We start from the raw sequence: 14,928 nt of genomic DNA, 5'->3' as shown, positions 1-14,928 counted from the left end.
TGATATTTGACACAAATAATTAAATAGTCCTAATTAATAAATATATTTGCGTTAATGTTTAATATTTGACACAATTAATTAAACTAATTAAACAGTCCATATGAAATTAGACATTTTATGTTTTATACGGGTTTCGACAATGACATGATTAGATGTCATTAGATACGATTCGATAAGTAATATGGAGATGATGTACAAAAACTGAGATGCATTCCCTAATTTCCTCTTCTTCTTTCTTTTCCATTTTTGGTGCAGCTGCCCATTTTCCCTTTTTAGTGGAACCGAAGATTTAAGATTGAAACGAGGACTAGTAGCATCCTTGCAAGATATCCGTTTCACTATGGCAAAAAAAGTCAGCTAAATACAGTGCAATTAACATTAGTAAAACACTCACGCCTTGTTTTATAACATCAAAATCATTTAGAGCCTGGACTTTAACTAATTCTCTTCCTCAACAAAATGATGTCTTGTGTTATAGTTCATCTTTGCTTCCAACGTCTTCACCCATTAGTTCTTCCAGAGAGAACTCGTCCTCTTCAATGATCTCGCCATCTTTTCCATCCCATGGCTCAGTCTTTACTATTTCTGGTCTACCATCCAGAGCCATATTTCCTTTTCCGCCATACCCAGCTTCCTTCACAAATTCTCTGAAAAAGAAAAATAATAATAAAAAATATGAATTTGTTGAAGCTTTGTCCATATGAGAAAATTGCCAAAGATGCACTGTGACACTTACTTTATATGTTCAAGCTCAAATGCACTTTTAAGTGGGGCATAGACTCCTTTCTTCAGATTCAAGGCTACCAAAGCAGGATACCCATATCCGCCAACGCCTACACGCTTCTCAAGATCTGGCTGCTTACCTGCAGCTGCCCAGACATAGCTGCAGGCATCAAATTTAAATCAGTATCAAAACAATGTCTCATAAACTGTAATGTCTGTATGCATAAAATGTTCCCACTACAATATCCAACTTATAAATTCAAGGAGAAGTTATAATCAGAACATGTGCATGTGGTGCAGGCATGAGCAGACACAGCTATGAACAAACAGATCAGTAAGTAGAAAAAAATCCTAATCCACTTACCTGTAAGGACTCCTTTTAAACTCCTCAGCAACTGATAATAACTGCTCAAGGTACTTGTTCCTTCCTTCTGCCTTGGTGTCCAAAATGTCAGGTAAGAAAGCAGCAAAGCAAATGGCAGCTGGACCGCACTTCTCTTCCATTATGTCCTATTTAAACACCAGTGGTTTTGCACAATCAATGGTGGAAGCTTTACCCAAATTGGGTTATTTTTAGAGATGTTAGACTTACTGGGCTGGTCAGCTCAGTCACTTCAGGGGGTGCAACATTAGTTTCCAGCTGCTCCAAAGCAAATGATTCAATTGCGGAGGCAGTTCTGGCACCTTCATAAGGAATTGGAGTATCTTTGTCAGCACCAAACACCAAGATGGTGGGAAATCCTTGCACATTGAACCTGCTCATCAAAGACTGAAACCCCCACACCATTAAAATCATGCCATCTAACATGTTTTTTAACTGTTGAATAATGATAATGTAAAACAACATCTTATCTATTACTAGAGAATTTGGAAAGTCAATGTCTAAAAGAAATTTATACAAGTACTTTGGAATAATGTTATATCATGCTTTATGTGCTCTCATTCAGGTTGGAACAGTTAACTATACAAGCTCAGCATTCTATAAAGTATAAATATGCATGAAATATGAAAAGAGGTTTTAATTCAACTATTTGAGCACCTGATTAGATAATAGGATTGCCATCTAAAAGCATAACAGTAAAATCTCTACTCTAGTAATCTGAACCGAAAAAGTAAGTTGATTACAAAAGGAAGATGCAGAGTGGAGAATCTAGTTATTACTCTTTACTTTAGAAACTGTTTGCATATCAATTATGATGAAGGATAAGAGGATATCATCACAAAAAAAGCAAGTGAATCTCAAAGTACCTTCTCAGAATCACAGTCAACATGACCCATCTTCACTTTCCCATTCAAGTTATTAGAAGCCTTCTTCCACTCAGGAGCCAGTTTTTTACAGTGCCCGCACCTTGAAAATCATATAATGCATAATATTTGTTACCATACTTGCAACATAATCTTTTGAAATCCAAATAATATAAAGTCAACTGATAATGCAAAAAATCCTTAAAGATAAATTTTGCTTATCAATTTGTAGCATTCAAACAAACTAGACCTGGATATAAAATGCCAGGCTGAGTCGAGATTCCAATTGCTATTATGTTATTTCAGTCAGAACTATCAACTAGAGAAACCACCATCTGTTGCAATGGTCTGAATCATCAGCATGGTAATTAGATGACATGCAAATGCCAAGAGATCTTTCTGGATGAATCCTCTTGCCACTGTACTATTGTTCAAGAACGAGAATTATTCTTTTCAATTGAAAACTGGGTTCTCCTACTTCATTTTCATTGATTCTTTTTCTCATGCTGTAATTGAGTTCCATACTGGGAACATTGAAAATCATGTCACACAAGGAAAGAACAATTGTTACATTAGTTTAATGTGACCTATGATATAATGGCAACTAGTGCTCGTTAAAGTCTGATAAACTTATTGCTTCACAGGCATTGCATGCATGTGTCTGGATAAACAAACAGAAGGACATAAATAACAATCATGTCAATCCATTTGCTGCTGCTGTTATAATAAAAACAACCAAACCCACCAAACCCCATAATCCCCACAAAGGAAAATAAAAAATAAGAAAGAGCAAGCTCCATTCAAGGAATACTATTACATATAGAGCAAGGAACACGCTTACCAAGGTGCAAAGAACTCAACAATCCAAAGTTCTTTACTTCTAAGCACCAAATCATCAAAATTGCTGGAATTCAATTCTACAGATGCACTAGGTTCAGATTTCTCTTTAGATCCTCCAGTTGATTTTCCATTCAGGCGCTCCTTCAGAAGTGCCTTTATCTGTACGGAAATGAAATAGTGAGACCAAAATAAACAAAATCCAGGATTTTAACATCTTAATTGATAAATTATAACAAACCTGCTGGAGTGCAAACTCAGCAATAGGTTTGACATCCCTAGCGCCTTGATAATCCACTGGAGGCTTCCCAGGTGCAAAGACCTTTATGGTAGGAAAACCTCTAATCCCATACTCCTATACAGGAATCAAACAATTCTAGTTCACCGTCACAACAGTACAGTACAAAGGAATAGAAAAACACAATGAAGCAAGAAATTTTTGGAATACTAGCCAGGACACGTATCTAAAAAGTTGTAATACATTGCATGGAAATGGCACCTCACACATACAAAGTAATGGGGCTCATGGAATTATATCAGTTTTTAATGAAGCAAGAAACTTTTGGAATAATAGCCAGGATACATATGTACAAAGGTTACACATTGCATAGAGATGGCACCTCATATACCAGGTGATAGGGCTCACAGAATCTTCTAAAGAACATTAAAAGCTTCATCAATAGTACCACAGAGAAATAAGAGATGAATAATAATTGGAAAAGAAAAATATCCTCAACTGTTACTGCCTCTAGACAGAATTGCTTCCAAAACGGAAAAACATAATTTAGGCTCCTTAGATGAGAAAAAACTTTGATATTGAACATTACTCATTTGAGTCCCACAAAAGCCATTTCTACTTACAGAAATTAATCAATGACCAACATAAGAATAGCTAAAGAAATTATACTCATGCGAATTGACTTTGAAATCTATGCAGTAAACAGCATTAGATTTTTTTTTTTTTTTATCATTTCAAATTATATCCACCGTTGCAAGAGATAGAATGAAAAGAAAAAATTGTAATTTGAACTATTAAAAACCTGAGCAAGCGATTGGTGAGCATCAGCATCAAGAGCTGCCACAGTAGCAACACCTTTCAAGACAGTAGCTGCCTTCTCCCACGTAGGTGTGAGAGCTTTACAATGACCGCACCAAGGGGCGAAGAACTCAACCAGTACTACTCCATTTGCGTTCAATACCTACCAAAAGTGGTACATCTCAGCTATTAAGCACTCTCAACATTCCAGGCATATCATTAAATAATTTTCCAGCCGTATAACTAAAAAGTCACACCAAAGAATTTCATTATTTTCATACTCAAATGTTCTCGGAAAATGAATATCAATTCACAATTTGTATCAACTGAGCAATCCAAAGATTATAAATTGCAAGCTCTGAATGAATATTGAAATAAAAGAAATCAGATCACACATTATTACAGCTAAGACTTCAGAAAAAAAATTATAAAATTGACATAGAAGCATAAAACAAAAACAAGAATCTGGATACATAAGCATACTAACAAATTATACACTTCTCAATCACAGAAGTGAGAGTATAAAACTTAATAACCGGAACCCTAATAATACAAGTCAGATCCAAAGTATTCAAACAAAGGACCAAATTTGGAAATCTATACTTTAACACTCATCCCAAAGAGCACTGCTAATCCAATAAAAGAAAATGACAGTAATTTCACTCAGTCAAACATAACCTTAAATCATTCATTCATTCGCCCTTAATAAAATCACAGTGTATTTTATTTTTCTTCAACTTTCTCGGCAGCCAAGCCAGACTTAAAAGCAAAACTTCAGTTCAACAGATTACCTTGGACTTGAAGTTGGAGGGATTTAGCTGGACCACAGGAGATGATGGTCCGTACAATGCGTAGCAGATATTAGATAAGAATAACAGAATCGATATAACTATAAAAAGTTGTGATCTTGATGCGCTCATTTTCCTTCGTTTTCTCGAGAAAATTCTTTATCTGTATTTCTGAATCAGAGGCAATACCATTTTCTTGTGACGCAGAAAAGGAAAAACCCCTTTCGCTGCGAGAGAGTGCTACGTGTGCTACCCAATAGGGCCTTGCCACGTCAACCTTCTCCTGAAGTCCGGGTTGATTACTTTTGTCTACACAACTTGGAAGATGGAATTTCTACACTCCTTTGCTTGGTAACTTACACGTGGAAAATTTGTTTTTATATTTTTCTTTTTCTATTTAAGGATAGTTTCTATCATAAATCATATAATCATAATTATATAATCATTAATTATTATAATATTATATAAAAGGTATGAAGAGAGGAGGATAGACAGATTTACTAAAATGAATACATATAAATGTATAAAGAGAAGAGAACAAATAGATTTACTAAAATAATATTATTAATTATTTAGTTAATTAATTAGATTAATTAGGTCATTGGATAAATTTATTTCTAGAAGTCCATTTTTATTAATATTTTAACATTAGATAAATTTTAGACATCAATACCAATTAAAATAATAATAATAATAATATATTTTTATTATAATTAATATCCTATCTAATATGAATAAAACTTTACTATAAAAAGAAAAATTAATGATTGAAAATAAATAAATAAAAACTAAACAAAAATCTATTAAAACAGAAAAAATCAACAGAGAATTTTAAATACATAGAAATAACAGTTGTTAATGCATTTTAAAAGTCAATAACAATTAAGATAATAATAATAAAAACATATTTTTATTAGGATTACTATCATATCTAATATGAATTTGGTTTAATACTAATTTAATATATGATTAATAAAAAAAATAATAATATATGATAATAGTGTAAGAATAAAATCTATGCAGAGATATGACACCAAAATATTGTAAACAAAAAATAAAAAATCTACTAATTAAAAGGAAAAACTAACAATTAAAAATAAAATAAAAAACTAAACAACAATCTATTAAAAAAAAAATCAACGGAGATATATAGAAATAACAAGTTGTTAATGCTTTTGAAGTAGCAAATCATTATATTACTACTTTAACTTCATCATCATCAATAAATGAAGTTTGAACAAATAGTAATTAGATCTTTTATAATATAATAAATAATAATTATATTAAAAAATTTAATAATATATTATTATATATAATATACTATTTAAAGTTAATTAAAAATAGCATTTAACTTAAATTTATGGTTATACAAACATTTATTAATTTCATATAAAAACATTAACTTTGTACCGAATAAATGCGTAGTCATAAAATTATAATTTTTAACTTTATTTTTATATTATTTTTAAAATAGAAGAGATTTTCTTATAGAATTTTTTTTTTTATTTTCATATGCACACAACTAATAAAAAGTTATTTTTGAATGACATATTTACGAAACAATTTATAAATTCATATCTACGAGTTAGAATTTTGTATATAACTTAAATTAACTTATTACATCTTTACTTTAATTAAATTTGAATGTTGTTTATAACTGATTTTCATAAATCTAATGGTAGAAATATAACATATACAAATAAGAGATTCACATGATTTATCGACTTTCACTCATAAATTAAATATAAAAGAAAAAAATAATATTCTTGCTTCGTAACCTACTAAACAAAAAACTAAAAATTATAGTCTTTTGAGTACTTATAATATAAATTATAAATTATTAGAGGCATAATAGTTTGTGGGTCTCATTATAAATTACTAAATTCTAACTAATATTGATAGATAATAAAAAAAAAAAAAGACTCTTTTTCTCACAAATAAAAATACCAAATAAACTATTTTTTATTCACGAGATTCTCCATTTAACCGAATCCACAAAACTAAAATTTATCTATCTAGTTGATTATTTAAAATATTATATAAAATAGTAATTAAAAAAATCAACAATAAAATCAAATACATATATAAAAAAATGATAGGTAAAGAACAACAAAAATTATATAAAAAAATTAAATTAAAAGATTAAAGGTAATGAGTTTGAATAAATTCAGAAAAAATTAATAATCATTTATAAAATTTATGTTTAAAGTATTAAAGGTAATGTCAAATATATAAGTTCATCGTCTAAAACTAATGTTATTTGTGCTGTGGTCAACAATATACCTTGTACTTTAAAGATTGTATAAATTTTTTTTAATATTAAAGAGTCTTTGATTGTACTATTTAATAGTTATTCTAAATATTTAGATAAATTAATCTAATTAAAAAACATGTCATTATGTAACTTAAAAATATTATTTTTTTATTATTGAAATATAATGAGTATATATAAAAGTACTAAAGGGAGAGAATATGCAAATTTACTGAAAAGGTCTTACCGATTGTATAATCTGGTTAATTTAATTATTTGTTAATTACATTTATTAGTAATTCATCAAATATAAGTCTAACTCTAAAATTCCAACTCCATTAAATTTTTTAATATAAATATAAAATTAGTTTTTTATTTATTAAATAAAAAATTATATTTTATACATAATAGACCGTTAAATTTGGTAAAAGAAAAAGTGAAATCTAAAAACAATTAAAGATGACATTCGCGTTTTTTTTTTCTTAGAATATGATTTATAATGAAAAATAGAGAAATCTACAATGGAAATTCTACAAAAAAAATTATTACTAAATAATATAATAAATATATTAAAATAAAATTATAATATTATACATAATAAATTATTAAATTTGTTTTAAAAATAACAAAAAGAAAAAAGAAAAATAGAGAAATCTATATAGAAAATAATCTTTAGTACTTTTGTATAGAAATCTAGACTATACTATAAGTGTGGTATTTCTCATATATAAAAAAATTATGGTAATTTAAATTATGAATGTATAATAATTCATACATTTAAAAAAAATATTTAAATTGAATGAGTAATATTCATCAAACAGAGATAAAATATATAATACTAGGAAATTTTTAATAAAACTCTAACTCTATTAAGACTTTACTAACTTAACTAATCAAAATATCAAACAGAAAACATATTATTTTCTTAGAGACTGTTTTAAAATTTGACTATATTTATATCATAATTTTATCATGTGAATGAATTTTGCTTTATTTGTTTAACTGTTTGGTCATAGTAGAAATAGTCACTAAATTCGATGAGATCAATTTACTAGTTAAATAATAGTTTTATGAATTGTTAAGTTTAAAATTTACATTATTAAATACGAATTATACAATAATAATGATTGAGTCTTTACAAATTAAAAGATTATAACAGTAAAATATTTATTTTTATCACGAATTGTAACCAATTTATCTAAAAAAATCACATATACTTGAAATCATCAAAAAATAAAACTGTAAATTATTTTTTCTATATTTATTCTAATTTATAAATTAGATCATAAGTATATAAATAAACTAGCTTAGAGCCGATCTTTTTCTAATTTAGGCTCAGCTTATTTATTAAATAGGTCCAAACAGACTTATATCAAATGAAAGCTCCCAAATAGCTTTAACTCATTTTGCAGCCAAATATATTACAAGCGCAGCTAGGACTATATATATCTCTCTCTAACAAAGTGTTGCGATGCGTAACCTTCCAACGCTAAAAGGTTTTCTTTTTCGCTGGCCAACTAAACAATATGTAACTTCCCAAAGCAAAAGCTGCAAAAGACGTATGAATGAGGAGAAAAGGATCACCTAATGAAAGACAAAAACTTCACGAATTGAAACAAAACATTACCCCAACATACGTCTGTCACACACCTTCCATGTGATTCAACTCTTCTTTGCTCTAATTACTAATTATATATGCAAAGACAAGTCCCAGAAATAACAGAGAAAATGGGAGGAACAGCAGAGAAGACTCGGAGATTAAAGAAGCTACTGAGGTGTTGTGCAAGAAAGCTGAAGACTCTGTTAGTAACATCCTTCAGGAGAAGCTGTGGTCCAGCAGTTTTATTTTCAACTCCTCGTGCTGTTCGTTGTGAGGAGCTCTTCTTGTCCTCAGAAGAGCAGAATACAAGGACTGCTTACTATGATGATGATGATCATTATATTATAGCAGCTCATATTGCAGCCCAGAACCATTTCAGTTTTAGGCCAAACATTTACCTTTGAGGGAGACAAAGAAACACTCTTGGTTCTTCTTTCAGTGTTTCATTTTGTAATATCTTGAATTTTAATTTTAATTGAATATTATTATTCTTTTAAGAGTATTTTAGTAATTTAATATTTTCGGACTACTAAACATTTTGAGACATATTTAGACGTGATAAATTTGTTTATCATGGATGTTATTTTTCTTAAAGTATTTTATTTTGTTGTATTGAATTTTATTTTATTTTTACTTTAAATTTCATTTTGATATGAATTAATTTAATTTATAAATATATTGTTTTATAACTATTTTGAAGTTAAAATATATTATTAGTGATTTAAGTATTGGAAGTTAATAATTTATTGTTTAATTAGATACAAAATTATGAATTACTATTTTAACCCCCAATTAATAAATTATATGCATATATATATAAGAAATAAGATTATTATATCCTCATTTTCTTTTACGTAATGACAAAACTGAAATTTAAAAAGAATAATTTCAACTTGGTAAAAGTAATTATACATATCGACTTCTGAGATTGTGGGTTTTCCTTTGGTGTGCTCGGATCAAATTTTCATGACCGTCAAAAATGTTTTGGTGATCGGGCCCGGTGACCTCGGGACGTGTGTCGACGGGCGAAGTTTTGATTTTTATTTTCAGACATTCGTGTCACTATTCCGTATTAATTTCTCAGCTCAGTATAGTAAATTTTTAACCCGAATTTATTTAGTTAATTATTTATATTTGTATTTTGGGTACCTACTTAGTAATTAGAAATTGTTGTGTGTTTGAGATTAATTGTGGATAATTAGTGATAAATTGATAAATTAAGATTAAATTGAGTTTGATTAAGAATTATTATGAAAATTTGATTTATTGATTTAATTATTATAGTTAAAAAATTCTGTTAGCCGGTTTATTAATTTCAAAAGTATTAATTATATTATTATTTTATACAAAATCAGAAAATTGATGATATTAATTTGAGAATAATAATTTAAGATATTAATTGATGATTATGGTATTATGTTAGAGGATCCTGAGTCATAATTGCGGATAAAATTTTGCTATCATCAATCATGCTGGTAAGTGGAATTTCGATAGGACAATTCATAATTTCTTAGAAACCTAGAATTAGATTGACTATTTTATGTAGTATGAATATAAATATTAATTATTACTTATGGATTTTAGATTCTCCATCTCATCAGCTAGCTACATTGGACGCGTGGGTAGCACATAGGAAGACATCATTATTTGTGAGTTAAAGTTATATAATCACTGCACATGTTTCATGTCTAATTTAAATGCAACTGTTTTTATTAATAATAATTATGATTATTATTAGCATTATTATTATTATTAATTTTATTTTTGTTATTATCGATTTTTTTACCATTATATTTATTATTATTATTATTATTATATTTATTATTATTATTATTGATAGTACTGCATTTAATCTTTATGTCCGCTATATTAGATGCTATCTAATTCTATTACTTTGCGATTTATGCCATTTTCACATTATTAATGTTATTATTGTATTATGACTCGGAATAAGACGGTAGTAGAACATGCCACCTGATGGGTTGCATCAGGACCGCGTATGCACCGGTATAAATAAAAAACAAGTAATAGGAAAATATTCTTGCCCTAGTCGAATATAGCTCTTTGGGCTTATGAAAATTTGATTGCTAGAGAAAAGGTCCCTAGTTGAGCATTGCTCTCTAGGCGCTAGGTATATTGGAAATTAAGTAACCAGACTGAATTTAAGGATCACGGTCGAGCTTTACTCTCTAAACGCCAGTCTTATTGGAATAAGAGAGTCGAATGGCCAATAGGATTGTAATTTAGATTTCTGCTGAGGTACTCATCCCATAAATGTTTAAATTGTATTTTTTAAAATCATGACATAACACATGTTTTATTGAGATGGTTGTATTTATTTTTGGATTATACGATTTTAACTAACTGTTGAGACTGACAGTCTCAAATTTTATCTTTCAGCTGTCTGTTAGGTTTCCCGCAGCTCATTTCTTTTGGTAGTTTGAATTTCTTCATCTTCGTGTTTAATGTAACTAATTTTATTTGTATATCTGATTATTAGAATTCTAGATTCTCCACAGTAGTAATTCTAAAACTTGTTATTTTATTTTGGTATGTTAAACCAACCGATGAGGTATTACCTAATTATACTGACATACTGATTTAAATATGTAGTATTTGGATGGTTCAAAATTAATAATAAAATAGTGTTTATAATGGATAAAATTATAATTTGATTGAGTTAGTGATTAGTCAAGTTTGCTACGAATTTTAATACCCTTATGTCTATCTATTCTCTAGCGCCGATCACGGTCCCACGGATCGGATCCGGACACATTTTCTCTTTTTGTAAGATGTGAGAAATGCAATCTTCTAGACTACTTGTTACCGTCATTTTCTTTTTGTTTAGTGTACTTCTGAGAATATTAAAAGAGAAGGGAGTTGCATGGATGTAAACCCTAATCTCTCGTGCTTCACCTTGTAATGATTTATTCTATTATCATTAACATAATGACATTGCAGAACTAGGCTTGTACCAGACAATTCAGTATCTCAGTTTTGCCCAGTTTTTCTTCTCTTTTTGGTCACATTGTTTAGTTTCTTTTTATTTAGTTCCTACTTGGAACGGAACAGCAGCTACAAATAAGCCGAGCCATTCAGGCTGCTTAATAAAAATTTGGTTTAACTCGTTTAATAAAGATAATTTAATTATGAGTGAAATTCAAGCCAAGACAAGTCTGCTTCATTTATAGAATCAAGATTTTAACTCATAAATTAAAATATTAATAGAATCAAGTCTGCCAATGATTTTTTTTTTTCTTTTCTTAAACTGCTAACGAAATTAATCAAATTGCATCAGTTGAGTTTGATGAAAGCTAATTGGCAAGGACAACTAAATTGTTGAAAGGTGGAGAGTAGACATATAAATTTTTATGGGAAGCTAATAGCTATAGTGGGAAATGGAATTTATATTCTGAGATTGAATTGCTCAATTCTATGCTAGATGACAATGTGGTGGTCATGCTACAGATTCTGACACAGTTCTCAAACAGAGTTTCAGGATTCAGTTGAGGTTGAAGAAAGCTATAAGAGGATCATAGACAACTTGATGAGCATTCACACCGAAAACAAAATCTGCATGAGCATAATCCTCTCTGAATAGTAGCACCAACTTGTCCCCATCATGGTCTTTGAGCTTGTCCAACAGAACTTGCACATCTCTTACATCAGAAAGTGTGTCCTGCCCTCCATAGCCAAGGAAGAGAGGAAGGTCATTGGGGATGCTTGTCATGTTGTACACTGGAGGAGTTGGCTGCTTGTAGTACTTCATGTTGTCATCTTTATTGCCATAATCATACATTGCCACATTTCCCGTTCTAATCACTGTTCAACAGCCACTGAATCAGAACGTAACTTAAAGTAAGTTTATGACTATAGGTAGGCGCAGGTTAGAGAGACTTACTCTGGGCCAGATGGATCATATTTTTTGTAGCAGTTGCTTGAGGTTCATTATCTAGGAAACTATTTGTTCTTGAAGAATTGATGCAGCAGTTTGGACCTATAAATAGCAAGAAAACAAGGAAATCAGTCAGTTAGTTGTGGATAAGTAACTTTCATTTATTGAAGTTGTAAGGTGCAGGCTATGAACCAGTGAAAGCATCCATTAAGTTGGAGCAGTTAATCCCAGGCTTATTGCAGATATCTTCAAGAAGCTTAGAAGCAGCCAGTCTGCTCATGTCAGAAAAAGAAAATTGGTAAATTTTGTTTCTTTATTTCATTCTTTGCAACTTCCAAACAATTTCTACTATTGTTTTGTAATGCACATGCATGAAAACGCAAAATAGAGTTGCTTTCTCACCCTCCTGGAATGAATTCGCGCAGGCCTAACCAATACAATTCCTGACAAAATGGAAAAGAAAGTGAATAGATAATTTAATTTGTATAAAAATTCAGAATTCCCTCTTTGAATGGAGATTTTTTCACCTCAGCTAAAAATAAATCAGCAGCAACTCTGGTGAGAGGGGATGGGATCTGATTAAGATATGCAATTGGGCTAAGCAAAGCAGCTGCTCTTAACATGTTTAACAAGTTTTCTTGTGAAAAGGAAGCCAAAGCAATCAAAGTTCCCTACAGTACAAGTCAAATTATTTTTTTATCAGTCCCATCTTCCACAAGAAAGAATCATGGTCTAGAAGATAAGACTGAAAGCAACCCAGTCTAGATATTCACCAAGGAATGCCCAACATAGTAAAGTTTCTGCCCTGTCTGCTCATGCACATAGTTAAAAGTAGCAGGAAGATCGTAAGCAGCTAATTCATCCCATGACCAATTCCAATATGCCTGCAATTACAACAACATTCATCGTGAATTTCCACATAAAGGAAGGGCCCTCAGGGCACGAGACTCTCTGCTTTGCAAGATTGTAATGAATGGAAAGAGACCGGATCATTAGGACTAAGTGAGGTGTGTCCTTGGCTATGTCTAGTCCCACGGGTGTTGCTGATCCACACATCATAGCCATTGTCTGCCAATATGAAAGCCAGAGATTCATTTGGAGAGTTGAACAGCCATGTCGAACCATCCTGCCATTACACAGTAACATTTATGCAGTATATATCAGTTGTTCATGTCCACGTTTCTTTGCCAGAATCATCACAAATCAGAAATTACAACTGAAGAGCTACTGACTAGTACTAACCGACATTAACCCATGTTGCAGCAAAACTGGTGGCTTTTCTGCTGGCTTACCAGACCGATCAGCAGGCATTCTTTGCATGCTAAGGATATAACCATCCTGTGTTGTTACCTGAAGTGAAAAAGGTCACACAGAGTTCTTAGCAGATACTAATAATCATTGACAAGTGAAAAAACAATTTCAATATCAAATACAAAATAGCTGAAAATTAGAGTCCGGTATACTTTATGTTCTTGGCAAATGTAGCCTTGTGTTGCTGCCATAGACTTGCAGATACCACCATCATTAGGACTGGAGGGTGGTACAGAGGTGCCATCCTGAGCAGTGATGGAATACAGCTTTGATCTTGTCGCTGCAGTTGCTGAAATACAGAACAGAATGACTACGAGAATGGAAGTTGTTAAAGAAGTAGCCATTTTAATTCCAGTAATCAATAATTGCTAGCTGCAGCAGCAACTTTCTACCTTCCTGCATTTTATAATGAATCCAAAATTCCATGTACAAACAAATATGTTATATATAATCATAATTATAATTATAAAATTTTAGTTTTAAGCAATCTGTTTTAACTAATTCAGAGATTGTCAAAATAAAGGCATCTTGTAGGCCAACTCTATACCCTTTTTCTTTTTTTTTTCGTTTTTCTTTGCCAGACCTTATTAAATCGTCATCTACATAATAAAGGATAGTTTTTTTTTTTGGGAGGGTAAACTATAGTAGTGGTCATATGTAAATGGGATGAAAGCACTTTTTCAGATAACTAATTGTTTTGTGCTATTTTTGCCATTTTCCATAGGCAACTACATCCTCCAACTATTATTATTCTTTTTGGATTGAGATTTTTTCATGATGAAGTTCAACATAATAATAAGTTATATTTGTATTCAATATTTTTAATTTGAAAACGAATAATTGAAATTTTATTAAAAATTTTAATTTAAAATTTAAAATATTTTGTTTTAAAAGACAAGAAACCTTATTATGAAATTAAATTATTTCATTAAAGTGGGAGTTAAATGAATAAGAGAGTATAATCCCAATTAATATAATTGAGTTTGGGTTCAACCAATACTAAAATAACTATAACCAACCACTTGATTGGTTAAATCTTTACTTATAAATTTTTACCACTTCTTATTTTTTTAGTAATGTGGAATCTTTACACTTCCAGTTGTCACTTAAAATTGAAATTCTCTTTCTTAAACTTGAAATTTAATTAAAACGCGATGATAACATCAGACCGGGTCAAACCTGCTCTGATACCATAATAAAAATTGAATTGATTTGATTAAGGTGTAAGTTAAATGATAATAG

The 14,928-nt window shown here is 30.2% G+C and overlaps 2 protein-coding genes across 2 annotated transcripts; both read right to left on the bottom strand.

Annotated features, from left to right (window-relative positions):
* Window positions 1–308: 308 nt before the first annotated feature.
* Window positions 309–4,912, bottom strand: LOC8265592 (protein disulfide isomerase-like 2-3). The gene is made up of 9 exons (XM_048377254.1): window positions 4,633–4,912; window positions 3,846–4,004; window positions 3,047–3,160; window positions 2,810–2,967; window positions 1,972–2,071; window positions 1,316–1,492; window positions 1,088–1,233; window positions 737–883; window positions 309–647 (listed from the first exon to the last, which is right to left on the bottom strand). Exons 1-9 carry the CDS (start codon window positions 4,759–4,761, stop codon window positions 473–475), a joined length of 1,305 nt encoding a protein of 434 aa, XP_048233211.1. The 5' UTR covers window positions 4,762–4,912; the 3' UTR covers window positions 309–472.
* A 6,904-nt stretch (window positions 4,913–11,816) lies between these two features.
* LOC8265594 (triacylglycerol lipase 2) lies at window positions 11,817–14,488 on the bottom strand. The gene is made up of 9 exons (XM_048377078.1): window positions 13,839–14,488; window positions 13,618–13,725; window positions 13,361–13,501; window positions 13,149–13,259; window positions 12,903–13,046; window positions 12,778–12,818; window positions 12,568–12,647; window positions 12,382–12,477; window positions 11,817–12,302 (listed from the first exon to the last, which is right to left on the bottom strand). Exons 1-9 carry the CDS (start codon window positions 14,028–14,030, stop codon window positions 11,983–11,985), a joined length of 1,233 nt encoding a protein of 410 aa, XP_048233035.1. The 5' UTR covers window positions 14,031–14,488; the 3' UTR covers window positions 11,817–11,982.
* Window positions 14,489–14,928: the final 440 nt, after the last annotated feature.

This window comes from Ricinus communis, chromosome 7, assembly GCF_019578655.1.
Source record: "Ricinus communis isolate WT05 ecotype wild-type chromosome 7, ASM1957865v1, whole genome shotgun sequence".
In the NCBI taxonomy this organism is placed as follows: Eukaryota; Viridiplantae; Streptophyta; class Magnoliopsida; order Malpighiales; family Euphorbiaceae; genus Ricinus; species Ricinus communis.
Note: the sequence above shows the minus strand (reverse complement) of the source record. Positions and strands in the feature narration are given on the sequence as shown.